Raw genomic sequence first — 27615 nt, 5'->3', positions numbered from 1 at the left:
ATGGATGTTTCTGAACTGTTCTATAGACTCTCCCTCTCTACTAGACATCTCCATTTAACCCTAAGAACAGCAACCGGTCTGTAGTATGAACTGCAGAAGGATAAACATCTCAGTAGAACTGTGCTCATCTGGTAATCGTGTGTTTGATTTAGTCCTTGCTAAGCAGCCAGGCTAAGGGAGTCAACTAGAGTCGTTGATCAGTGATTAACTGATGCTAGTTCTTAATCCCAATGGGTTCAGGGACGGAGCTAGAGCTTGTACTTGTTAACTTGTCACTTGTTAACAGGTTTCACTTAGCTCTGAAATAGAATAAGACAACTTTAGCTAAACTGAATTAAAGATTTTATTTCAGACTGGAAATAAGAGTTAAATTTTTAGTGACAAAACTAATTAACCATTGGAACAATTTACCATGCATCTCCACGACTGATAACTTTAAAATCAAGATCGGATTTTTTCTAAAAGATCTGCTCTAAGAATTATTTTGGGGAAGGTCTACAGCCTGTGCTATACAGGTCAGACTAGACGACCACAATGGTCTCTTCTGGCCTGAGAATCTATGAACGTAGGGTTTACATTCTGGACAAAAACTAGATTCATTTGATTCTCCCATCCATGCTAGTGGAAGTCTTCGGAGTATTTGAATTCCCTGTATGCAGACTTTCGCAGGCACAACCAATTGTATGCACAAAATCAGAGGTCAACTGGACACTGGCAGAAAATGTGGCTCAAAGTGCATATGGACTATTATCTACACTGTTCTTTTCTCATCTCTGCTTGCTAATTTGAAACTCTGGCAGCCAGGGACAAATGTTTGAAGACATTACAAACCTGGGATCAGCCTCAAGGTTTTCCTTTGCGTCTCTGTTCCCCTTTTTCTCTTGGGATAGCCCAATCATGAAGTATTTGTCTCTGATGACAGGGAAATCTTCTAGCAGGATTTTCAGACTATTGCAGTATGCAATGATCTGGCCTCTCAGGGCATACTGTGACATACGATGGCTCAATCTAAAAAAAGGTACCAAATATTAGCATATAGCCTTTATATAAAAATTACTGTGCAGTGAGTCATCCATCCAGATAAACTGTACTCTTCCTGGCTCTAATCTCTTTCCACACTGACACATACTTTGGCAACTTCTACTGCAAAGTCATCAGATTTAAAGATAGTAATTCTGCTATGCTGTAACACACAGTGGCATCATATAGCAAAGCTGCTTAATATTTTGTACTGCTGTAACACCTTTCACGTGATATTCTCACAGCCCTTTAAAAACATCAATGAATTAATGCTCACTGCAACCCCTGTGAGGTATGTATTAATACTTAATTCCTCTATGCCTTATTGTAATATAAGTGACATCATGAGTTTGTGTTGGACACCTAATTTATTAAACCAGTCTATTCAATGCTGTAAATATGTTTTGTTTTTCTCTTCTCATCCAGTCAAATTATATGCAAATTGCCATTGGTGGTTTGTTTTTTGTTTAGTTTTGTAGATAAACTGGCATCTTGTACAAGGATCTAATCCTGTGTCTGTTGAAGTTGATGGCAAAACTCCTATAGTCAGAAATATAAGTCAGAGTGGGACTTACAGCTGTAAAGAATTATAATACTGTCAAGTCAAAGCAAGTGTAAAAATATCCAACTCAGGTTTGAAACTCTGATTCTTCATGTTCCTCAGTCCCTCCAGTCACCCTAGCACATGGACTGAATTTACAGAATTATTTGTGGACCAAAGCCAGCCACTCCATCACCACTAGGTCATTCTCCAATTTACTGCAAACTACTCTTACCACAACTCTACCCTCATGGTGAAGACACTCCCCTGACCTTTTCTCACCCACAAATTACCTCATCAACCTCTCTTTGCATCCTGGTTCTAGAGGAAGAATGGCCCATTTCCCATTTGTTCCAGCACACTCTCTCCAATGTTACTTGTGCTCCCTCTACCTCCCCCACAATCTCCCACTAACCACCAGAAGCCTTCCTCTTTCTCTTTGCTTTATGACTAACTATAAAAAATTGTGAAAAACACATTATAATAATTATATAGTAATCTAATAGAAAAAGATCCTTTTCAAAGTAAAACCTTGGCCATTCTCACATTTCAGCTGCACAGGATTTAAACAAAAAAAACAAAAAACAAAAAGAATGAAATGTATATATTTGATGTACTCACTTATGACAGTATTCAGCAATAACTTCTCTTTTGATTTTTTCATCTTCATTCTACAAGATAATATTTTCTTCTTAGTGACATTTCTACAGCATTTGTATAGCTTGCATCCAAAAGACCATAAAATATATATAGCAACATTTCCTATTATAGAAATGCTACTTTATTAATGTATTAAATAAGGTTCTGGTTCAAAGGCAACATTACAAAGCAGTCTAATTCCTTTCTTCATAAAAAACTTTGATGAGAATGAACTTGGAAATGATTTTGGCCAGTACAGCAGATCCTGTAAAAATTTATATCAAGCCAATAATCAAATTCAACAAAATTATTAGAATAGTTTTTATTCAGGACATATGATATTAAACACAATTTAATTGACACATTGAGATATTTTCCAAAAAGTATTCAACTTATAGTTCCCCCACAAATATTCAGTCGGCTTATTGAGCTGGTTCCATAGTTTGTGAATATACTAAACTGAATTATGTATTTTGATGAATTTGTTTGATAAAATATTTGATGGGGCTTCGACTGCCACCCCATGTCTGTTCAGGACCATGCCTAACTTGTAATGCATTTAGGAGAAGACTTGCGTCACCAGCAAATTCAAGACAGGATCCAAGTATCTCAGTTTCTAGATACTGGGTAAGGATGATTTTCCAGACATATAGAAAATCTGGGTCCAATTTAGAAAGCTCATGGTAAAGACACGTAATCTGATGAGGTTCAACAAGGACAAGTGCAGAGTCCTGCATTTAGGACAGAAGAATCCCACACACTGCTACAGGCTGGGGACCGCCTGGCTAAGCGGCAGATCTGCAGAAAAGGACCTGGGGATTACAATGGACGAGAAACCGGATATAAGTCAGTGTGCCCTTGTTGCCAAGAAGGCTAACGGCATTTTGGGCTGCATTAGTAGGAGCACTGCCAGCAGATTGAGGGAAGTGATTATTCCCCTCTATTTGGCACTAGTGAGGCCACATCTAGAGTACTGCATCCAGTTTTGGGCCCCTCACTACAGAAAGGATGTGGACAAATTGGAGAGAGTCCAGCAGAGGGCAATGAAAACGATTAGGGGGCTGGGGCACATGACTTATGGGGAGAGGCTGAGGGAACTGGGCTTATTTAGTCTGCAGAAGAGTGAGGGGGGATTTGATAGCAGCCTTCAACTACCTGAAGGGGGGTTCCAAAGAGGATGGAGCTAGGCTGTTCTCAGTGGTAGCAGATGACAGAACAAGGAGCAATGGTCTCAAGTTGCAGTGTGGGAGGTGTAGATTGGATATTAGGAAAAACTATTTCACTAGGAGGGTGGTGAAGCACTGGAATGGGTTACCTAGGGAGGTGGTAGAATCTTGATCTTTAGAGGTTTTTAAGGCCTGGCTTGACAAAGCCTTGGCTGGGATGATTTAGTTGGGGTTGGAGTAGATGACCTCCTGAGGTCTCTTCCAACCCTAATCTTCTATGATTCTATGACACAAAGTGTATTTTTCTTCCTCTAAAAATTAAACACAAATTGATAAAAATGAAAGTAACATAACAAGAGAGACTTGATAAAAAGTCTGCCTAGTCTAGTATTTTGTCTCATCTCTAACTAAAGCCAATGTTGGATGCTTCACCAGAATACCATGTAACTGAAATGCTGTATTATGGATGAAAATTTCTTCACAATCCCAGCGGGCGATATTCAAACGTGATCCCAATTAGCCTTTTTAATAAAAAATCGCAATCTGCAGTTGTTTTAATCTAAGTATCTATAGTCAGATGTTCAGCTGTGGCGGAAAAGTACCCAGAACAACTGAGGAGTGTGGGAGGTTCAAGAGGCAGCCTTTAAACTCCACTGATCCTGGGACTACAGAATTGTAAAACTGAGATTAGATGACCTATTCATGTAATAAACTAAGCTCATGTCAAGTTCAGTTTCCTTCTCTGCTACAGAATTCTTCTTATTATTTTACCATACAGATTCTTTATTTTTGTTCTTTGTAATATATTTTAAAGCACTCTCGCTTAGATACTTCTAGAACCCCATCACTGTAGTATCTGAGCACCTCAAAATCATTAATGTATTTGTACTCAACACCACAGTGAGGCAGGGAAGGTCTATCATCCCCCTGTTACAGATGGGAAACTGAGGCACAAAGAGACTAAATGACTTGCCCAAGATCACAGAAAAGGTCTGTGGAAGAGCAGGGAATTGAACCTAGGTCTCCTGAGTCCCAGGCTGGTGCACTAACTGTCATAGTTCAGGACAACTGCACCTGTATTTTCCCTATATGGTCCTGCAACGACACTCACTCTAGACTTCAGGCTCCCCTGCCCATCACCTCTTTTGAGTGGAGACACGCGTCTCTCACCCTTCTGACTGGGATATTTCCAGGCTGCACTGTCCTCTGACTATACTGTGATATCCCATTAAGAAACTCTGCCTAAGCAGGCCTGTTTCCTTTCTCTTCAGAGGCTAACATCAGAGTGATTGCCAACAGTTATGTTACACAGAGCACTTCCTATGTAAGTCTGTTTTATTCTTATGGTAAAAGCACTACAGAGAAAACATACTAAAAACAATAAAAGAACATACGCACATGCTAATAAGATTACCAGAGTTCACCCCAGCACTAACATGGGCTTTAACTGGAGCAGTCCATCAACATCCCACTCAAGGGGTTTCCTTGTGATTTCAAGTTAATCACAGCTTCAGCTCAGACAGGCACACAGTCTTATGGAATCTCAGTAGGGCCAGTTCTTCCAACCCTTTCTTAAGGGAATCCTGTCCATTTGCTGGATCAGGACAAAGACCCAGAACCTCTTTAAAACCAGGCTTTTAATCTAAAAATGCTTTCTTTGTCTGGTGGTCCATGGAGACTCCAGTTCGGGGGGAGGGATAGCTCAGTGGTTTGAGCTTTGGCCTGCTAAACCCAGGGTTGTGAGTTCAATCCTTGAGGGGGCCATTTAGGGATATGGGGCAAAAATTGGGGATTGGTCCTGCTTTGAGCAGGGGTTTGGACTAGATGACCTCCTGAGGTCCCTTCCAACCCTGATATTCTATGATTCTATGAACTGGTGTATGCCAGCCTCTCCAAAGGGTGGTTTCAAAAGGCTGATAACTGGAGGAATTACATTAGTATCCCCCTCTTCCTCGAGGAGTTGCATACAACACCACACACAGTGGACTCTATAAGGTATTAAACCTAACTCAACAAAGTTTATCTTAATTCCACAAGATTTGTCCAGGATATTGCCAGTCTGTCACTTTAACCATTGGACCATCCCCTCCGCTCCTTAAAAGTAATGGCAGGTTGAGAGTTAGGTTGGTGCCTTCTTACAAAACAATGCTATCAAAAATCTTAATATAGTGCTGAAGGTCATCAAAATCTCTCTCTCTCTCTCAAATAATAATTCTTTGGCACACTTACAGGGTTTTGCATTCTGCTGCCCATGATTTCTTTCTTATGAATGAACGTGTTCAGCATCATGTCCCGTGGCCCCAGTTTCTCCAACTGAATGGATACAAAAGCTTCTGGAGGCCTGAATGGTAAATGAAAATATTGTATCTGAGCTGCAACTGGGAATGGGAAGATTAAGCCATCAGAAGCAAAGCAAATAGAGACAATCTGAGCCTCTCAGCTATTGCTTTAGGTTAAAACACAATGCCCCAAAATAGTTAATTTAATAATAAATTCTTTGCACATAGATAACAGAGTATAGTAGCTGAAAGAGACAAAACCCAAGTACAGACTTGCAATACACATCTTTGGTTTCATTGTAAGTGAAATATGTGGAAATAGAAACAAAATATTTAAAAATATTGAACCATGGGGTTAGAAGGGATCGCAAGGATCATCTAATCTAGTCTAATCTCCTGCCAAAATTCAGCATTTGTCTCCTTCCCACATTAACAGGATATCTGTGACAGACTGGGAGTATGTTTGAGTGAATTGGGAATTACATGTTGTTTTGTGAATTCCATTTTGTTTACAACCGTCACTTTCCACTGTAACTTTCATCTCCAAGAGGTCTAACCATGACACAGCCAACAAGAGCCATCAACTCTAATGATCTCTTAACACCCATCCATAAGAGCAATGAACACTACACAGAAGGTTGCCTGGGGAGAGGGTGGGTCTGCAGTTCCTCAGCCTAGACTACACAGGGAAAAAGGGGAGAGAGACTATATTAAAAGGGGGCTGCTTTTCTGAGCTGGGGACCCAAACCACCAGCACAGGCAAGAAGACCAGGCCAAAAGGGCATGATGGGATGGCCTAAGGACACTCAGGGCCTAAGGACACTGACCAAACCTCAGACCCACAGTGAGATCAGACTTGGCAGGGGACTGCATTCAGGACTATGTTATCTTCCAAAGATCTGTAACTCTCTAGTGCTATGCTTGTATTCCTGTGCTATGCTGTATTCCTTGCTTTAATTCCACATTGTCTTTGAAGGGTTTAACTTGAAACCAGAGCTCCCCAGCCAGGTGATCTGGGAAGGGCAGAATGAGTCTAAGCATCTGGGGGCTCAGGAGGGCCATGCCACATGTTCTGTGATTTAAGACAGCTGAACTGCAGGGTCCCACTGCCCAGGGAGGATGTCAGACATGAGGTCTGCACATGGGAGTATGCCTGAGAGACCCAGAGCTAGGGACAGTTACCAGTCACTAACCAGACTCAGGGGGCTTAGAAGCACTTGGGCCCAGGATTTGGGTGCATTTAAATGTATTAATATCCATCGAGAGACAGGGACTGGGCCAGGATGTAACAATACCTTTTAATGGTCCAGTGTCCATCTAAAGGGTGCCCTGTAGAGTACGAAGTTGCTGGTGCAGCCACCAGTGACTGTTTTTCTATTTCATTTCCAGATTTTGAATTTCTTCCACTTGCTGAGCTGCTCTGACTCTTCAAACTTAAATTTGCTTCCTAAAGTATTAAGAATACCAGTTTGTACTTATTCTAGTGGGAACACTGCCTGTTAAACCAATACAGATTTGTAGTTCCATGAGGCTGCTGTACTCTTATGGTATAATAATTCACCAGGCACACTGAAAGCTGAATAGAAAACGTTCTCGGTGAGCATAAGAATAATGAAACTGTGGAGACAAGGAAAGTTAGAGGCAATACACAATTTATAATCAGACAACATTCTCCACACTTCATCAACAATGAAGAAAATGGGGGATGCTAGGGTTGTTGGCTTCACCAGAAGAATGATCCAAAAACTATATTTAAAATATACTGGAAAAAAAAAAACAAGGTGAAAGTTCAGTCTAGTAGTTTACGTTTAACACAGTACTCTACTGCATTTGCTTTTCCCCCCTCTGTCTCTGCTGCTGCCTGATTGCATAATTCTGGTTCCAAATGAGGTGTGTGGTTGACCTGTCAGCTTGTAACTCTGAGGTTCTACTGTATTGACTTGTGGAATAGAGCTAGGAGACGTCCTAAGAAGCACTCTGTTTGTGAAGGATGATACTCAGTTCCTCAGAGGAAAGAGTTGCAGTCTTTAAGATTCTTCTAGATGAAGTGATGGCAAGTAGGACGCATGTTTTAAGAAACAGTAAGAAAGTGCCACTGGAAAGGGCCTGAACAGTGCAGAGATAAGGGTGCCAAGGACAAGAATCACAAGAATGGTTAAAACATCTAACCATTTTACCTGTTCTTTGAAATCTGATGACATGGGGCTGATAGGCCAAGGATGTTCCAAATTTTAGGTTTAGAACACTTTGTAGATTGGAAATTTGCCCTTCAGGAGTTAAAGCAGAATCAAAGGATATATGGGACCTCTGGATATATTTTTTTTTAAATCAACATCCTTAGACATGAACCTGTAGAAATATCTCATCTAGTGCCCAAGGTCAAACTGAGTTGTGAATTCCTTTCAAGATGAGGCCCAACAGAGAGATAATCTCCTTAGGATATCCAAAAGTTTGCTTGGAAGCTGAGAAGCAAATTTTGCACATTAAGTGCAGGGAGTTGGTGATGTACTATAGAACACTGCAAGAAAAGTCCTACTTTCTGCATAAGAAAGGGAGGGACAACAGACACTTATATTCAGTCCAAAACCAAGAGGCACCTTTGCCAATATGGTATTAGAATTCCTGTTGCTTTTCCCTTTTTATTTAGAATTGTTTTGTGTATTAGAGGAATGAGGGGAGAGAATGCATACAAGAAAGATTGGCCAGCTTGACAGGGTTGCTATATTAGGTTGCTCTCCCTCCATAAGCACTGATCTGCCTTGGAATACTGTAAACTTGCAAATGTCTCTACTCAGGAACAACCTACCTGTGTTGCTATTAAAAGATAGATTTGTTGAGTGGAGAACCAATTCTGCCTGCTTTACTGACTGTCATTTGGGCCAATCTGCTTTAATGTTGCTCAAGCGTTTGAAACATTGAGACAAAGGCTAGATGAGATTTTGTACTGCAAAAGATTATCGGAGTTTCTGGTTATTCCTTGGTGACTGATGTAGGATACTGTCAAGGTTCCTTCCCCACTCTGAACTCTCGGGTACAGATGTGGGGACGTGCATGAAAACCTCCTAAGCTTACTTTTACCAGCTTAGGTTAAAACTTCCCCAAGGTACAAACTATTTTACCTTTTGCCCTTGGACTTCCACTGCCACCACCAAACGTTTATCTGGGTTTATTTTTATTAGGAAAGCGTTGTTTGGAAATGTCTTTCCCCCCAAAATCCTCCCAATCTTTGTACCCCACTTCCTGGGGAAGGTTTGGTAAAAATCCTCACCAATTTGCATAGGTGACCACAGACCCAAACCCTTGGATCTTAAGAACAATGAAAAAGCATTCAGTTTCTGAAAAGAAAGATTTTAGTAGAAGTAAAAAGTAAAAAAGAATCATCTCTGTAAAATCAGGATGGTAAATACCTTACAGGGTAATTAGATTCAAAACATAGAGAATCCCTCTAGGCAAAACCTTAAGTTACAAAAAGACACGCAGACAGGAATATCCATTCTATTCAGCACAGCTTAATTTTTCAGCCATTTAAAGAAATCATAATCTAACGCATATCTAGCTAGATTACTTACTAAGTTCTAAGACTCCATTCCTGTTCTGTCCCCGGCAAAAGCATCACACAGACAGACTCTTTGTTTTTCCCTCCCCCCCAGCTTTTGAAAGTATCTTGTCTCCTCATTGATCATTTTGGTCAGGTGCCAGCGAGGTTATCCTAGCTTCTTAACCCTTTACAGGTGAGAGGAATTTTCGTCTGGCCAGGAGGGATTTTAAAAGGGTTTACCCTTCCCTTTATATTTATGACAGATACGTTTGTCATGTTGTTAGAGTATCTCAGGATCTGGAAGCCCAGAAGAGCTAATTTTATTGCTTTCAAGTTCTAGGATATTTATGCCTTCTTTCAACTCTTTTAATCACCCCATCTCTGGCCTCTTTTATGCTGCGTAAAGACAGCGAGGGCATCACAAATGATTTCTCCACCACAAGAATAGCAGAGGACAGTCATAAGGCTGCCTCCTAAGGACCAGTGCACAAGCCCTGGCATAGGAAATGTCAGGGTAGGGCTGCAGCACTTAGCTTTGCAGCCTGGAGAAGTTACCATTACTTAAGACACAGGCCTAGGTGATTCTCCAGCCCCAGAACAACCTAGGATTGGGAGGGCGCAAAGGTGGCTTAAAGCTACTTTTGCCCTACCATTCCCCCTAAGCTATGAGTTCTGTACAGAGCTACTTAGAGTCCTAGCATAGAATCTCACCCCAAGTGCTTTGCACCAACATCAGTTAACCCATCAGCTCCCAAAGCTAGAAGGCTCACTCTTGTTCTAACTACCATCTTCTCTGGAGCTGACACAGAGGACAACCATTCATCAAGCCTGGACCTCTGGAATCACTACCAAAGAGATAATTTATGGGATATGCTTTCTTGATCATACCTGAACTTCAGTCTGGAAATTCAGATGTACTGCTTATGTTCCAGAATTTTGAGCTAATACATGATACAATATGACCAGATGGAGCCTGCTGGATGGTTTCCTGGCTTTCTGTATATTGCCTATGGAGGGCAAATCTTCCTCTAACAGGAATGGAATGCTTGCACTTGATGCATCTCTGTCTTGACTAAAAGATGAAAGAACTGGGTATAGAAAAGGTTTCTTTTCAGATCAGTATGAAATCAGAATCCTGTAGAACTATTGGTGCCTTCAGAATACAGGCTGCTGCTTCCTTGAATGACAAAGCCCAGATCGACATTTCACACAGGAAAGGGTAAAGTGTGTGCCCTGGACACATGGACTGGCCACTGTGATTACTCAGAACATTTGTAAGAACCATAGGAGAATATGACTGAGGAGGTTCTTGGACTGGTAGTGAGTATGGCCATGTGTGACCCTGAGGAAACAATAATGACATTGCCAAATTGGTATGGTGCATGCCAATAAGAAGTCTCTGGAGGCCATGAAATCTCCTGGAGAAAATGCAGTGATTATGGAGGATAGGATTGCTCTTTGTTTATAATGAAGAAAGTGGAGACTACCCCAAGAATTGCTCTGCGTCTGGAACAGACTGCATGGCACCTAAGTTGAAGAGATGGTATCTCTCGAAGAATCAAATGTTGTTTTACAGGAATCCTAGAAATTGAAGATTGGATGAAAATCTCTCTGAGCTTGGAACAAGATCAGTTCCTTTCCTTCCTCTTTTGTTGGCGGGAATTAAAGAAATAGCCCAGAAGCTTGTACCAGAGGAGGAATAATGAAAGGAATAGGAGAAGTTAAATTGCTACTGGCATGGAAAACACATGTTAAAAAACAAGGAAAATAGGAGCCCTAACACTGACATGATCATTCTGACTGCTGCAGGCAGAATTTACTGTGGGCCGACAGGCAGACACAACCCAACATTTCTTTAGAAGTGCTTGGGCTGCCCTGGGCTGCATAGAGAGAGAGAACACATGCCCCCCTCAGTAAGGATTAATGGGGGCATTTTACAGAACACTACAACCATTCTGACAAAATGTGGCAACAAAGCATATCTAGAACCACTGATGTAAACCCAAGATAATACTGGTGGGGTAACAGTGAAGCATTTGGGACACTTTAATAAAACTAGAGTCCACAGCACTTGGGGACTCTTAAAAGAAGCAAGGATCACAAGGGGACACAAATATTTATTGTAAAATGATATCTGGCCACCATTATTCTTATGTGTAAACTGAGAGAGACTGGGGGCCACATCAACATCAGTCATCATTGTGATAAAGGTACTGACTCTGGATAAAAATCTTTAGCCTATGAATGATGACAGTATAAAAAGTTCAGACTTATGGTCACATGTACTGAGGAAAGATATATGGAAATTCACCAGAGTGATTGACTCTGTTTGAATATTGCAAACAATGATTATGAAAGAACGTTCTTAAACAACTATAAAGCCAAATCCACCTGAGGGCTCATACTTCTTCTAAGACTTTGACAACCTACTAGGGGTTTCCAACTTACCCTCTTTACCTTTGTGCTGATATATGTAATTTAGACATGCTTTTTCTTTACTTCTTGGTCTTGAATAATTGATGCATGACCTGCCCAAGCCTTATGCTGTTGCTGCTGCTCTGCTAGTTCTATTAATTGTTCAGGTTTATATTTAGACAGATAATATTTACTGACTGTAAATGAGTAAAATCTAGTCCAGAAACAGATGCAGTAGTAATTGAATGATTTATTGCTGAGAGGAGACGTCTGTAAACTAAATGCATAGTCACTGCCTTTCTAAAGAAAAAAGTCATAACAATTTTAGACAGTAAAATTGTTCTAAGTGTTTGGAAGACCAGTCCATATTAATAGGGGGAAGCAAGTTCTTTCCAAAGTAAAGAATATTCCCAATAGTTGGTTGAGGGTCATGGCAGCAGCAACCTGTATTGCATTGCAGGAGAATGATTTGGGAATGACTTCAGGATTAGAGAATTCTCTCTCTCTGGACAGCTCTTTCTCAAAGGATTTTGATATTTCAAAATGTGGTTTCACTGATTTTCACTCTGTGAAAGGGGAGGAGCCCCAGTTTTAGGGCAGTCCAGCTGGTGGGCTGCAAAGGAGCTGCAAGCCCAGGAACCCCAGGCTCTAACAGAAACCTGCCTGCGTTCCATTAGAACTATGGCATCTCTGCAAAAGTTTCAGATTTTGCAGTATCAGCTGTTCTATCAGAATTTTCTGGACCAGCCCTGTTCAGGATACCAATTCCCTTGGGCTAATAGTGCTCAGGTATGAGATGGGGAATAATGGGTCTAAATCAGGTGTGCAAGTTACATATTGGTAAGCAAGCCTACTCTGGTATAACTTGTATGCTTCAGGGGCTAGGAAGTATAAGTTTACATCAACAAAGACTCCCTTACATTCACCTCTGATGTGGGGGAAAGATGAGTGTGTGGGAAAACCTGCTCCTAGAACACACTGCTGGCTGCCATTCAGAAGCACTGACATATACCAGCCATAGGGACATGCAAACTGCTGAAGCACAAGGCAACCCCTTTTCCCATGGTGCCCCAACAGCAGCCAAAGTGCTAGGGCTGAAAGCGGTGACAGTGAAGTATGTTTTTCCTTTTCTTTTTAACAGAGAAAGAAAATGAGTGATGAGAGTCTCATGGGAAAAGGGGTGAGAATCAGGTGCCTCCTAATGGGAAAATATCAGGAGGCAGATGTGGAAAAAATGCGACACCATTTTTTCCACATGTAGTATATAGTAAAAGTATATAACATGGGCTCTGCTCAGCATACTGGCTCCAAAAGAAGTAAGTGGGAGTTACTAAAAGAGGGTGCACTGGGGGAACGGGGGGGAATCATCAGCCCCAGAATAAAAGGGTGGACAACAGCTCTCACAAACTATATGCGGGGAGGAAAACAAATAAAGGGAATATTCATAGAGTTTCTTTCATCCTGAAGTAGCTCTATGTATGTTAAAAGTTTTAAAATTATATACAGGGATCACTTAACCCAATCACTGAAATGTAGCCATCTCTGGGTGAAACACAACGGTTGCGTAACAGCATACAGGAATACCATGCAACAGTTTGAGACATGATGGGAAAACAGCTACTGGATACTGTACTTTAAATGCAGAATTAAAACATTGTCGAGCAAGGGATGCAGAACAATGACGACTGTGTAACCTTGGGATGGTTTGTGAACCTGTTTGTTTAACTTTAGACAATTGTGGTTATCTTCCCATTCAAGATGGTGTTACAACTGTGCTGCCATTTGCAGAAGGCAAGATTACAGAGAGGTGACATGAGTGGCTGGTGCTGTTACATGATGGAAATATCCCCTTCTTAGAAGATCATAGATGTCAAGGCCCAAAGAGACCACTAAGATCCTCTGGCCTGACTTCCTGCACAAGACAGGCCATAGGATTTCATCCAGTGATTCCTGCATCCAATTTATCTCCATGCGCCTCAGATTCTTTTCTATGGTATTTTTCAGCTGTATGTGGTCACCTGGATCAACTAATATGCATTAAATGAATCACTGATGTGAAACCTTCTTATTTTCAGGTAATATGTTTGCAAAGAATTGCTAGAGTCATTTTGTATTTTTACTGTTAAGTAAAACAAAATTAATATCTAACTTAGCACCAACAGCACTTGCACCTGACGTTAGCTCCCAAAACCTTACCCAATGGGGTTAGGGAATGAAATGCTGCTGACCTTCATGTCCATTGTACTTGTAGGCCTGATCACGTGACAAAATGAGGCTTGCTGAACAGCAACAATAAGAGCATTTTTTTGAGTGACTTGACAGGCAAGGGTGATCTGCATGTTCTCCACTCCAAACTGGGACAAGAGCTAAAGGGTGAAAACACAAAAGTGTTAGCAATTTCCCCCATAACATAAAGGCAAGTTATATAAACTAATTTTTCCTTGCATTAACTAATCTCCAGAAGTGGCATTAATCATTCTGCTATTGGTACATATTCGTTTAAACGTGGCTAAATGCTCAAGTCACTTCACTCAGCTGCATTCATAAATTTGTATTCCCCAAGGAACTTAAACCAAGGATCTATACAAAGGGCTATGAGAGAGGGATGCCATCAGACTACAGGAGGGGTTCATATAAAGTAAGGTTAGGATGTTGATTATTTTCATGTTGGTGTTTGCAATGGGTTTTTAATTATATATTAATATTAATTATTGGTAAAGAACGTGGGTCATGGATGGGGAAATTGTGGAAAGAAATAAGTTTTGAAGGACTGGGAAAGTTCTGTGTCATGACACTCTGCACCATACAATTTTGTTTCTACTTTTTGAACAGTACCATTGTTTTAATGCAATGGTGCAAAAAGTGAAAGATTAACAGTGAAGAATCTGTTACTTTGAAATAGTGTAGGAAATGAGAGATTCTTTTTCTTTTCACCCTGAAAAAAAACCCTTTTCTGCATTCTTTAAAAAATAAAAATTATATATATATATATATATATATATATATATATATAAATAGGACCAAATCCTGATTCGTTTATTTTTTTACTCATCGGTCCTTATACTTTGGCAAAACTCCCATTGACTTCAATGAGAATTGTGTCTCACTAAAGACATTAAGATTTGGCCTTCAGTTATCATACAGAGGATTTGACTGATATTATCAAGGGACAGTTCTGAAAAGTGAACAAAATTACACTGTTACACACAGAAAGACACAAAATAATAAAAACTTGGTAAGAGAAATGTACATCACCTAACACAATGAAGCCAAAGCTAATTGAGGCCTTTAAGTGCTACTGCAATATAATTGTTAAATAATATGTGCAGTGAACGATTTTGGTTTCCTTTGGAAATAAAAGCATCTAGTCACCTGAATAACACCATCTCTTGTATGAAAGCTAAATTTTCCAATTTGATTATTGTCAATCTCTTGAATGCTTAACAATAAATTAGATGGAATATATCTGCAAGAAAAAATATATAACAATAATCCATAACACAGAGAATGCAACAAAGAAGCCAAACTGAAGGAAAGAAAGGTAATGCTAAAGAGCTCTGTATTTTCTGCCTCCTTCTCTATCACAAAAGGAATGAAGAATTCCTTCTTTAAATAAAAAGGAAGATTAGGGTACTACTAAATATTTCAGAAGCATTTGAGAGAGAAATAAAGTGTTCTGTGAAGTTTGTGGCTGAACACAGAGAATCATGAATTCTTCCCCATTTGGCTCTAGGAGTTGGGTTACAAAGTGAAAAATCAACTTGTCAAGCATCATTTAAAATATTAGTTCCTAACCTTTTGGGATGCTGTGCTGTCTTCCAGACTATGACATCAGCCACAACAGACAATGCTTGCCACTGCCCACAATTCAGTTATGCACATTCTATCCTGGAATGAAGATTCAGCTGCTTGGAATTGTATGTTTGGAGCAGCCCAGTCTCCAATGTGGATTAGACACAGTGCTACTCAAAGTGGTGGTCCGCGGACTGGTGCTGGTCCGCAAGCCATCAGCTGCTGGTCTGCGCGCACATTGGAAAAAAAAAATTGCCGGTCCCCCACATCAGATAGCTTGAGAAGCACTGGATTAGAGTATATACAGCTGATTGGGAGATGAGTAGTGATTTATCATTCAGGTGGGGAGGGGAACCTGAATCCTTCACAGACATACTAATGATTGAGAATCACTGATAGAAATTATCCTTGCTGAAACTGGTAAGAAAAATGGATTTTCCTACTTTATTTTCATCCTACCAAAAGACCCTTGATTTTTTAAAATAATTTATTTTATTTACCAGGTTTGTAAAGGTGAAATCAAAGCAACTGTAAAATTTTCAGGGCCTGACACCTGCATGGTTGCATAAGAGGAGAAAGGGAGGGACACAAGTAGTCCCTCCTCTGTGCAGGGGTTGGTTCCAGTTGCAGTCTAGGCTAAGATTTAAAGTTGTTATTCAATGTATAGTAGCATAAACTTTGGAGAGTGATTTCTGTAATCCAGCAACTTTACATTCACAATTATGGACTAACCAGTAATTGGTTTTTAGGGTCCTGTTTCACTATTTGTAGAAGTCTGGGAACCACTTTCTGTCTCCTTGGTCCCAGCTCTCCAAATGAGGGACATTTTGAGAGAGTTATCACCCATTTTACTTCCAAAATTACCTATGTTCCACACAGGTTTGGTGCCCCCACCCCCACTTTTATTACTGCACATCTTTACATTAGAAATGCAGAAAAAGTTACCTATGGCTAAGGAATCAAATTACACAGCATTTCAAGTTTCCTGCATGAATAATCTGTGTGTGCCCTTCACTTACAGTGGGCCTTACCAGGCTAAGGGATATGCTTGGTTATGAGCTGTCTGGGAAGATACTTAATCACACCATGTCCTGTGAAACACAGCAAAATTCTGGTTTACCTGTCCACACTACTGTCATCTTCAAGGAGAGATGTAATGAATATTGGTGGGGGCTGGTCTGCTTTCTCCTTGTGAGATGCAAATTCAAAGTGCACTGGCCTCAAGTATAAATGGAACTCATCAAAACCCATCTCCCCTGCAAATGCTTTGTACATCCTGAAACAAAAATAGGAATATTTGGTACAGTCGCTTCATTTTTTAAAAAAGTTTAGTACTGCTGTACATACCTACCTAGAAATCCAATATCTATTAAAAATTTATCTAATGTGTGTGATGAGGTTTATAGGTCCTACACTAAACCAGAGCAAGGCATCGAGCAGTACTGGGCCAGGGAGGCCCTGCTCCAGGTGATGGGACAGTTTAAAAAGGGCACTGCCAGCCCAGTGAGATGGGGGAAGGGGTTACAGGCTATACCAGGAGCTGTAGGCAGAGCGAATGCAGCCTTAGTAAGGCCCCACCTGGAGCAGTGATCCATATTCCCCACGGTCTCTTTGGGGCCAAGAACCTATGAGAGGCCCTGAAGAAAAGGATGTTGTCCCCCGGCAAATGAAAGCAGATAGTAGAATAACTGAGACCATGCCCCAAAACAGAGGAGCCACAGCCCAATAGGAAGTGCCCCGGGGGCGGGGGGCTAACTTCGAATGGACCAGTGAATGGTCAGGACACTGCAACACCCCTTTAGGGCCTTGGGTCAGGACCCTATCCCCTGCTCACCCTCCCTTCTGTCGTGACAGAATCTTAAGGGGGGAAGATGGGCACACAAGAGAGCCTGAGTGCTTCTGTATACAACCCAGCAGGGTATCCTCCAGGACAGGCAGACTGAAAAGAACTGTGAAGCCACTGCCTGACCATTAGGCCAGCGGCTATTGGACTGACCTGCTACAGTATGATACTTTCCCTAAAATTTTAATGATACTTAGCCTCTAGCATGTTTTCATTGACACCAGAACAAATACTGCTCATTGTGTTGCTGATATTCATTATTTGTTTATCACTGACCATGTGATTGACATATTACAGTACACAAAAATAAAGCAAGGACAAGAAGTTTAATGTTTTATGCAGTGTCTAAGGGAGAGCCTGTGAAGAGATTCAAAGAGGGGTGTGAAAAAGTCAGCCTGACTTGTAAAGAAGATAATTTTGTCAACCATGTTTTGGATAAACTGGAGGATAGTGCTTGGGAAGAGGTATGGGTGACAGAGAGGAAATTATAGTAGTCAAGACAGGAGATGATCAGACCCTGAACAAGCATTTTTACCATTAGAACAGAAAATCTGTGGAAGTTGTGTTGTAGAAATCCTTAGTTCAGCACAGTCAGAAACATTATAACAAAATAGTAGGGGAAGAAGAGGAAGATGATCCCATAGGACCATCAAAATGTTGGATGTTTGGACACACAGCGACAGAGTAATAAGATAACAACACTTCCTTTTGTCATAACAATGGGTCTCTGAGGAAGACAAATATTATGCCTACTTTATAAATAGGTAAGCCAAGTCATAGAGAAGCTACTTAGGCTATGTTCTACACTAGACAACTTACAGTGACACAGTTAGTGCAGTCTAGCCATAACCTTAGTGAATAAGTGGCAATGCCACAAATAGGACCCAGAAGTCCTAATTCCCAGTCCTCTAAACTGTAGCTAACGCTCCCTGGCTCTATGGGAATAGAAAAAAAGTGAAATAAAAGAAGGAAGAAAAGGGGAGGCAGAAAAGGGTGTCACATACAAAAGAACAAGGTCACATTTGGGACCATTAAAAAGTACATACACATCAATTAACACTATGTAGGAAGTGTATGATAAAGGTACTCTCAGCTCCAAAACCAAAAGGGCTCGGTATGTTTATGCTACAGACTCAGCTTGTGAAATGAGTTGCTCCTTAGTTCACCATATAGTCAAGTGAGCAATCCATGCAATGATATATTTACTTGTGTGTGAGTGTGTTACAAGGGGACACAGTGGCAAAGAAGGAGAGATACACCAAGAAAACCAAAAAGGGGGGAGGGGGGGAGACAGAAATGTGGGAGGCAAAGGTTAATGTGGCAATAAAGGAAACAGAAGAGAACCAAATTGAGACTGAATCCATCCTGCCTCCACGTTCCCCCACATTTACATGTCTTATAATTAGATTGTCTTGACACACTTACTATACGTGGACATTACTAAGGAACAAAGCAAAAAGGAGTACTTGTGGCATCTTAGAGACTAGTCTCTAAGGTGCCACAAGTACTCCTTTTCTTTTTGCGAATACAGACTAACACGGCTGTTACTCTGAAAGCAAAAAGACAAAACAATAAGCTGTGTGGAATAGTGTAGATAGCATATGTATTTTTAGATATAAATCAGTTTTCACCATTGGAGAGGCCAACAAGTAATGGGTGATCATTCTGGCAGGTCCCAAAAAGTTTCATTAAAGCCCTGGCACACACTAGAGAATCAACAAATTTAGTTTCAGTCACTTCATCTTACTCTGCAAAGCTGAAAAACAGGTTATTTGCCTTTTTGAATTTTCAATCCAAACCCCAGAGTCTTTCATGGCAGATAGCTTAATGAACTGTGATCTTCATTACATCAAAGCAAGATACAAAATTAGCTGCTTAAAATATCACATTGAATAAAATACTTCTGTTTATACTGATGTGCAATCTACCAGACAGAATAATTTATCTGAAACAAATCATATGTTTAAATTGATTTACATATGCATCTTGATCCCTTATTTTTCCTTCAGAGCTTTTTACAAAGCCTCCCTCTATTCCTACAGTAAGACAATTCACTACTGGTATTTTAAGGATGTATTTACTTGCCATCTCACAGATTGCTTGGGTTTTTGTGCTCGTTTTTTTTTTTTACTGAGAAAATTGCAGATTTCAGATTAGGGTCCTTTGGAAAGATTTCTGTAAAAAAAAACTCCCCCCCCCCCCCCCCCAAAAAAAAAAAAAAAAGGTTTTTCCATAAAACAAAGTATTTTGTGCAAAGCATCTGCTTTACATATACATTTTAAAAAAAAATTAGCCACTGACAACAAACATTTTTGTTGTTTTTTTTGACAAAAAGTCAAAATTTTCCACAGGGGAAAAAAATCCCAAACTTTTCCAGCTAGTTCTATTTCAGATCAGTGTGGTCAAAACAGGACTATATTCGCCTGCTGTTTGTTGAATAAACTGTAAGACACTGGGCTTCTTAACCTGTGTGGATCTCTTTCGCATGTTGTCATTTTATTTTTAAAAGAGGCACATGACCTTAAAACCATTGCCACAGAAGAGGCCGCATCTATCTCCACTTGGTTAATGATCAATGTAATTCCCCTTGGTTACCCTACTCCAGTAAGGTAGACAGACCCCCATTTTCACTAGATAAAGGGCCTACTCCTGCTACATTTTCAGTGGGAGTTTGGCCACTGATTTCAAAGCCAGCAGTATCTAAGTGCAAAAATTTTCATGTGTCTTTTATCAACCTTAAGTTGTACCTCAGTTTATTAAAAACATGAACATTTGTAAATGCTATGTAGGCAACTCTTCCATGTATCAGGAGGAGAACAACAGGTGGCATCACATGTGCTCTGTGCTAACCTAGCCAACTGTGCACTCTCCAGGGCTGTCTCTATCAATCGATGGCGGAGTGTGATGAGTTCCAGGAGTCTGGAGAAGATGTCCAGAATAAAGGCTTGTTTTTCTCTGCCTTGCTTCTTTTCTTCATCTGTTCCTGACTCTAGTGCTAACATAGCAATATCCCGCACAAGGAGTGGGTCTTCTAGCAGCGTGTCTGCAAATAACTGCACGGAAAAGAAGGGAAGGGAGATATTATTATTAATCACATTTGTTACGGGAGTGCCTAATGGCCAACACCAAGAATGGGGCCTCATTGGACTAAGCTCTACATAAAAGAAGAGTAGATGGTCCCTGGCTTGAAGAGCTTACAAAACATACAAGACAGCCCCTTGGTAGGAGAAGGGATATAACACACGTACAGAGTGAACAATGGGATGGTGGCAAACAGGATGTTAGCGTCATACTTTTCTGTTGTTGGTTTGATGTGTGGAGGGGAGTGGGTTTACATAGGAGGGGATAACCTAAATGGAAAGAGAAGGGAAGGGTGAAGAGGGTAAGAGGGACAGTTGAGGAATGAAGTTGACTTGCATGTTTTTGTTTTTTGCTTGGTAATTTACTTCGTTCTGTCTGTTATTACTTGAAACCACTTAAATCCTACTTTTTATACTTAATAAAACCACTTTTTGCTTATTAATTAACCCAGAGCAAGTAATTAATTCCTGGGGGAGCAAACAGCTGTGCATATCTCTCTATCGGTGTTACAGAGGGCGGACAATTTATGAGTTTACCCTGTATAAACTTTATACAGAGTAAAACAGATTTATTTGGGGTTTGGATCCCATTGGGATCTGGGTACTAGAGACAGGAGCACCTCTTATGCTGTTTTCAGTTAAGTCTGCAGCTTGTGGGGGACGTGGTTCAGACCTGGGTCTGTGTTTGCAGCAGGCTAGCATGTCTGGCTCAACAAGACAGGGTACTGAAGTCCCAAGCTGGCAGGAAAAACAGGCTCACAGGTAGGTCTGAGCACATCAGGTGGCATTCCCAAGAGGGTTTCTATGACCCAACCCATCACACCAGGGTCTCAAGTCAGACAGCCAGAAACTGAGGAACAGACAATTAGGAAAAGTGTGGTTTAAGTGACTTGCTGAGCATCACACAGGAACTCTTTGGCACAGGCAGGGTTAGAATCTAATCCTCCTGATCAGCATTCAACTGCCTTAAACACGAGACCCTCCTTTCTCCTCCTGCAATTCCCTGCTGCATTCACCACGAATCTCAACTTTTTCAACAAAAGAAATAGGGGTCCTACAGACAACAGATTCCTTTACTACACAACCAGTTTCAGTCTTACTTGTCCATCCAGTCTCAGTTCTTCCCCCTACCCCACTGGTTCTCAGTTCCAGTAATGCTCCATCTCAGTTTCCCTCTCTCTCCCCAACCAGACTCCATTTCCAGTTTTCCCACTCATGCACTGGCTCCTTCTCCCAATCTACTTTCCCTACCCCACCACAGGTTTGGCTCATCCCCCATGCATTCAAATCAGGCAGCTTCCTCCTCCATGCTGGCTGAGCTAAGCAGAGTGGGGTCATTGAGAGCACAGGAGAGACAGACAGTCTCCTTGCTCTCATTTCAGGTACCTGGATCCAGACCTGGCAACCCCTCACAGCCCAGAGCTTCAACTGCAGGGACAGCCCTGCACAGGCCCAGTGTGGAGCATACACAGTGCAGACAGAAACTAGAAACTGCTAAAATTTAAGAAACCTTGACTGAGCGTGTGTGAACTATAATATTTCACAACAATGACCAATAGGCACTTGCCTGACACAAAGGCCACTCCCCAGCCAAATTTCAAATCCCTGCTCCAAAGCTTGGGGGCATTGGAGCTTTTAAAAGAAAAGGTCACCAGATTTATTTATTTATTTATTTTTAAAAACATGAGAAAAAAAAGCATTTCCCTCTAGCCTCATTTTTGGAAATTTGGCTAAAATTTTCCCCAAAAATCAACCTAAGGCTGACACCAACCATGAGAAATTTCATCCCAAATGAATAAAGTTTGGTGATGTTATAGGCAACGGAAAATAGGATAAAGAAAAGGAGTACTTGTGGCACCTTAGAGACTAACCAATTTATAGGATATTATAAATGGGAAGTGTTGGGCAATCTGAATAGTAGGCAGTGTTACCAGCCATACCTATAATAATATTTGTGCATACATCTAACCTTTTAATACTAATAACTATTAAACTGTATACACCCACACACACTCAGAGTAAATATAGGGCTCATCTCTGATCTCAGACCAGTTTTATGTTTGTGTAACTTTTTTTTACTTCAACTGACTATCCTTGAATTATTGTGTTTCGTTGGTGTGAGATCAGAATAAGATGCTCTTTTTTCTTATCCTTGTGCCTTTAAGTTGGGATCTTTTGCATAAGAAACAGACAAAAAGGACTTTGATCAATATATAAATTCCAGTCAAATAACTAAACCAATACTAAAAGATTGTAAAACTAAAACATTAACCACTAAACAAAGAACATGTATGATAGCACCATCCTTACAACACTTACTCAACTGGATTTACAAGTTACAACAATTCTCACTTACATAAAAAGTACAAATTGAACCTACATCTTTCTGAATTTGAGAGCTGTATGAAGATTCAGGCTTTTCCATGGTCAGCCATTCGTCCACTGCTAGCTGAAGTACTTGTTTTTCTAGACTAGTCGCCTCACTGGGTGTTTTTGGTCTACAGATGTTGTAGAACTCCTGAGAGACGTACTCAAGAGCTTTCGGGATTAAAGATGCCAGGCCCAAGGAAGGATGAAACTCCAGCAAGTAAATGTTCTTCAAAGTAGGGCTTTAAAAAAAAGTGACATTCATTAAATTGGTGAATTTATTGGAGAACATGATCACTACTGAAGGAAAAAGATCCTGTTTTATAAGCAATTGGCACGACAAACTTTTATACTGGTGCAGTGGATGCTGCTTAATAGCAATCCTTATATTAACTTCCAGTTAACAGTAACATTTCACTGGGAACCCATCCCATCGACTTCAACGATAATAGGATTTGGATATCAGCAACATCATGCTGATGGGAACACTGAGCCTTGGGGTGGCTTTGGGGGATCAGACTGTCGCTTTGGTGGGTGTGCATGAAAACTCTGTGGGCATGGGGGAGGCAGTTACACCTTGTGTAAAATTAATATGGCTAATATAATGTTATGGAGGTTAAACTATACAGAAGGAATGTGCATTTTCCCAGGATGTGTGCAGTGTATATTGGAGAAGGGGTAAAAGAAATGCAAATAAAACATGGTACTTAAATAAAATCCTAATAGGGCTCCAAAAGGAGCCACAATAGGTTGTGCTTTCTTTTTCAGATCTCTGCGTGATTTGGAGCAGGAGATGAAAGTGGAAAGTAATCAGAACTCTGGTGGAAGTAAAATGTTTCCCTTTTACGACAGTCTCTGAGCTGCTAACAGCTTTGGATCCAAAAGCAAGCTAGTAAGCCTCTCTGTAAATGCAAATTACCTAGCTGATGGGCACAAAGGAGCTGCAAATAATGAATACATCTGGTCAGCAAACAAGTCACTAGAAGACTCAGATTATGGCCCTCCAGGAAAGGGAGGTGAAAAAACAAGTCAAGCCTGAAAATAAGAGGAACAGATTAACCTTCAGGTGGGAGGGGGAGGGTGTGTGGGTGTGTGTACAGTGCTAAAATCTGAAGCTGTGTCTCAGCTATTACCTGAGAATAAACGTAATGCTTGGTACAGCAGAGAAACTATTGCAAACTTGCTCTGTTGTACAAGAGGGGAACCTGAGGTATACCACCTCATGAATTTCAGTGAGTGGGGTAATTCACTAGCCTGACTATAGAACAAAATAAGGACAGCCTGGAGGTAATTCTTCTGTTTTTCCTGCAATTAGCAAGGAAATTTGTAAAAGAAAGTGGTATTATTATTATTAAGCAATAATCTGTCCCCACTAGGGGGTGGTGGAAATTGTTTCTTTTGTTTTTCAGACACTCTACAAGCAAGCTGGCGCCAGCGGGAAAATTAACCCAGAATACCATGGATCTGTGTTTTGTGTTTGTCTGTGGTGTTTGTCTTATTGCTAGCATTGTTGTGTTTTAATGAACAGAAAATCTCATGATGGGAGGGGGGGAAAATGGGAACAGGGAATGGGGGTGGGGAATTGGAATCATGTTTTTCTAAGGGGGGGGAATGAGAACAGGGACACAGGTAAGGCTCTGTGGTGTCAGAGCTGGGAAGGGGGACACTAAGGAAGGAAGCTGGAATCATGCTTGCTGGAAGTTCACCCCAATAAACATCGAATTGTTTGCACCTTTGGACTTTGGGTATTGTTGCTCTCTGTTCATGCGAGAAGGACCAGGGAAGTAAGTGGGTGAAGGAATAAGCCCCCTAACACATGCCGCTTATTGAAAAATATTTTTGGAAGAAAGGCCCAGGCCGCAGGAAGGTTTGTGGGGTTCAGCCAGGGAAGGAAATCCTGGGATGTGCCTTCTCTGGCTGCAACCTCACAAATCTGCCTGTGCCTGGGGACCACAGAGGACATAAGGGGCTGGGGTACCTGCAACCCTGCCCAGTGGGGGATCCCCTGCTGGAGTCCTAGTGCTGCAGGCTGGGAGGGGAGGCTGTGGGTAGGGCAGTAGCCAGGAGTGGGACTGCAGCCCAGATGCCAGGGCTTTCCAAAGGGAGCAGGGGTGCTGGGGGCTGACAGAGCTGCACAGTACCTCTCCCTGCTGCTGCCCTGCCCACAGCTTTCCCTCCCTGTGGAAAGCCTCGGCATCTGGGCTGCAGCCTCCTTCCCTGCCCACAGGCAGGTTTGTGGGGCCAGTGTTTCCTTCCCTGGCTGCAGCCTTGCAAATCTGCCATACACTTATTAGCAACTGCTGGATAATAGCAACTTTTTGCTGGCAAGTGAGGAGCTGCTAATAAACAGAATCTACTGCATACGTATTTGGCATGCCACTTTTGTAGTACTCAAAAAAAAAAAAAAAAGCTCTGAACGGAATCCTTCTGAAAGTGGCAGGAATAAGTGTCTATTGCAAGTGATTAGTACACAAACTACAATGACTTTAGCCACCAGCGGGAAACTAAGACTTCCATAGGCAGAAATCAAGCAGCTCATCTGAAAATGAAGTAGAGGAGCTAATAAAAAAAAATTACATATGAAAGGAATGTAAAAGGAACTGTAAAGTCTTTATTTGTCAATGAAAGTAAAGAATAAAAACTTCAGTCATTCGCTGCTCTGATGCATCTGCATACTCGACCCTCAAACCAGATCACTGTACTATAACTAGTGGTCACACTTAATGCTAACACTATAGCCAATTACTGCAAAGATATATCACAATATTGATAGAGCGATTCTAAAGTTATGGGTTGTAAGCCAATGGTCTGAATGGACTCTCCCCTACCATCTATTGATGATATGGGGGAAAGATCTCAGGAGCAGACCATATTTGCCTAGACACACCTACTTTGCCTAGATGACCAGCAGATGCAGCTGCTTTGCCAAAATGAACAATTTTAGCTGTTTGGGGTTAAAATTCACTTAAGTCTTGGATGCAGGGGTAGTGAAATGTTGTTTCCTTATTGTATGAGTAAAGGGTAGCAGAACTGTACTTAAAATGCCCTAATTGAGGGGGTCCCCCTAAACTGAACTTCACTCACTAAGCAGGGGGTTGTGATGCCAAATCCAAGTGAAAGTCAGAGAGGGTGGGAATAAGTACTCTTACCTGGTGGTGCAGACTCTGTTTAAAGGGTCTTAGATACATTTGACCCTCACCCATCAGTGTTTAAAGACAGAGTTGATTTGATTCAATTGAGAGTCTTTGTTACTTCTCAGTGATCACTAGAGCTGTAGGCACTGATAAGCTGATCTAGGAGCTGAGCCTTAGATCCGGTGTGGGGACAGTGTAGTGGAAAAGACAACACAGAAGAGGCAACAGCAGTGAGGTTCCCCATTACCCAGTGAAATCTTTAATGGGTCTGGGCTAGATGGTGGAATCTCAGCCTCACAGGTAAAGACAGCAGAGGCAGCAGCTGCAAACAGAGGCGGAGGCACCACTCAACTACCCACCTGAACACACTACTGGATTCTGGGAGTTCCCTGACCTCAAACAACCAACTGTTAAAGGGGTGCAGCGGAAGGAAAGGGACATTGGTCCACTGGACTTTCATGCTGCAAGTTGGAAAACTGAGGCAAAGGACTACTGCCCAAGATACTGTGGGGAAAGCATTTACTCATTGTTCGAATACTTTCAAATTATTGTTGTGTTTTCCAAAATTAATGTGGTGTTCCCTCTCCCCTTAATAAAAGTTATCTTGTTATACACAACTTTAGTGCTTGCAAGTGAGGAAGTATTGCCTATTAGAGGCACCCAGGGTGGTGATTAATTTTCCCAGGTTTCTGAGTGTGGGCTCGAACCAGTTCTGTTTTGCAATGTTAAGAGGAACCCCTAGATACTGAACCCAGCCCTTATTGCTGCCACTACCATCTAGCGGAAGGTAATATTCTGGGACTGACACAGCTGCAACAAAAAATAGTGACCCTGAAAGTGAATTTTTGACATTAGTATTATATACACCTCTTATAACTGGGAATATTAATTTCCCAATGTAATGCAAAAATGAATGAATTAAATCCACTATCAGGGAAAAAAATCACTTTTCTTGCTCAGATGTCTCTATGGCAAACCATAGGGTGTATTAAATAGTAAAAGTCCTAACATGTTAATCTTCATTAGATGGCCCTTCCTCAGGCAATTACAATTTGGGATCCAGCACCTTAGACAGCAAGATTCATTATCTGAAGACAGAAATCAATTACAACCACTAGAACGTAAAACTTACTTCCAACAAGACTGGCTGTATTAAATTACTCACCAATTGTTGTTCAGAGAGATAAGTTGCTTAGCAATTATATTATGGGGAAGTCCAAATTCACTGATACCACCTGTCTGATCTTTTCGCCAAATCTTTTGGACATATTCCCGCTGGGCATCTATCTGGAAATCAGTAATCAAAACATGATATAAGTGACATTAGCAAACAAAACTCAAAACATATCTATCAATGTTCAAGGCAAAACACAAATTATTTTGAGTTAAATATTTTATTTAGTTGTCAATTGAGTTATATCAGGATTGTTTGCCCTAAATGTTGATGGCTACCATTTTTTTATTAACAGTGCTACTAACTACAGTAAGTTCGTACATGGGGCCTTCTGTCTGAGGATCACAAAGAACTTTACAAGAGTTCATTAATTACGCCTCCAAACTTCCACTTTGCGGACTGGGAAACTGAGGCACAGAGAAATGAAGTGACTTGTGCAAAACTACATAGAAAGTGTGTGGCAGAACTTAGAATAGACCCCAAAGCTCATAACTTCATTTTGTACTTTAATTACTTGGCAAGGCTTCCACTCTCTTCACAACTATCTGCCAAACCGTGAAGTGTATTTTAAAAACAAAGTATTAATGATTTTTGTTTACATTTTCTTCAGTGGTGGAAAGGAGCAAC

General features: G+C 41.0%; 1 protein-coding gene across 2 annotated transcripts in view; it reads right to left on the bottom strand.

Moving 5' to 3' along the window:
• The window catches only part of LOC102942958, a 122855-nt gene that overhangs the window by 54063 nt on the left and 41177 nt on the right, over positions 1-27615 (bottom strand). For both annotated transcript variants that reach the window (XM_043542765.1, XM_043542767.1), the window contains 10 exons: positions 26980-27101; positions 22694-22922; positions 20084-20286; positions 16511-16666; positions 14971-15064; positions 13827-13964; positions 6941-7092; positions 5596-5707; positions 2183-2232; positions 832-1008 (listed from right to left, as the gene is read on the bottom strand). In XM_043542765.1, coding sequence (XP_043398700.1) covers positions 832-1008; positions 2183-2232; positions 5596-5707; positions 6941-7092; positions 13827-13964; positions 14971-15064; positions 16511-16666; positions 20084-20286; positions 22694-22922; positions 26980-27101 — 1433 coding nt within the window. The remainder of the gene's footprint in view (positions 1-831; positions 1009-2182; positions 2233-5595; positions 5708-6940; positions 7093-13826; positions 13965-14970; positions 15065-16510; positions 16667-20083; positions 20287-22693; positions 22923-26979; positions 27102-27615) is intronic.

The sequence above is a fragment of the Chelonia mydas genome, chromosome 3 (genome assembly GCF_015237465.2).
Source record: "Chelonia mydas isolate rCheMyd1 chromosome 3, rCheMyd1.pri.v2, whole genome shotgun sequence".
NCBI classification, from domain to species: domain Eukaryota; kingdom Metazoa; phylum Chordata; order Testudines; family Cheloniidae; genus Chelonia; species Chelonia mydas.
The sequence above is the reverse complement of the archived record's forward strand: the minus strand, read 5'-3'. Positions and strand labels throughout refer to the sequence as shown.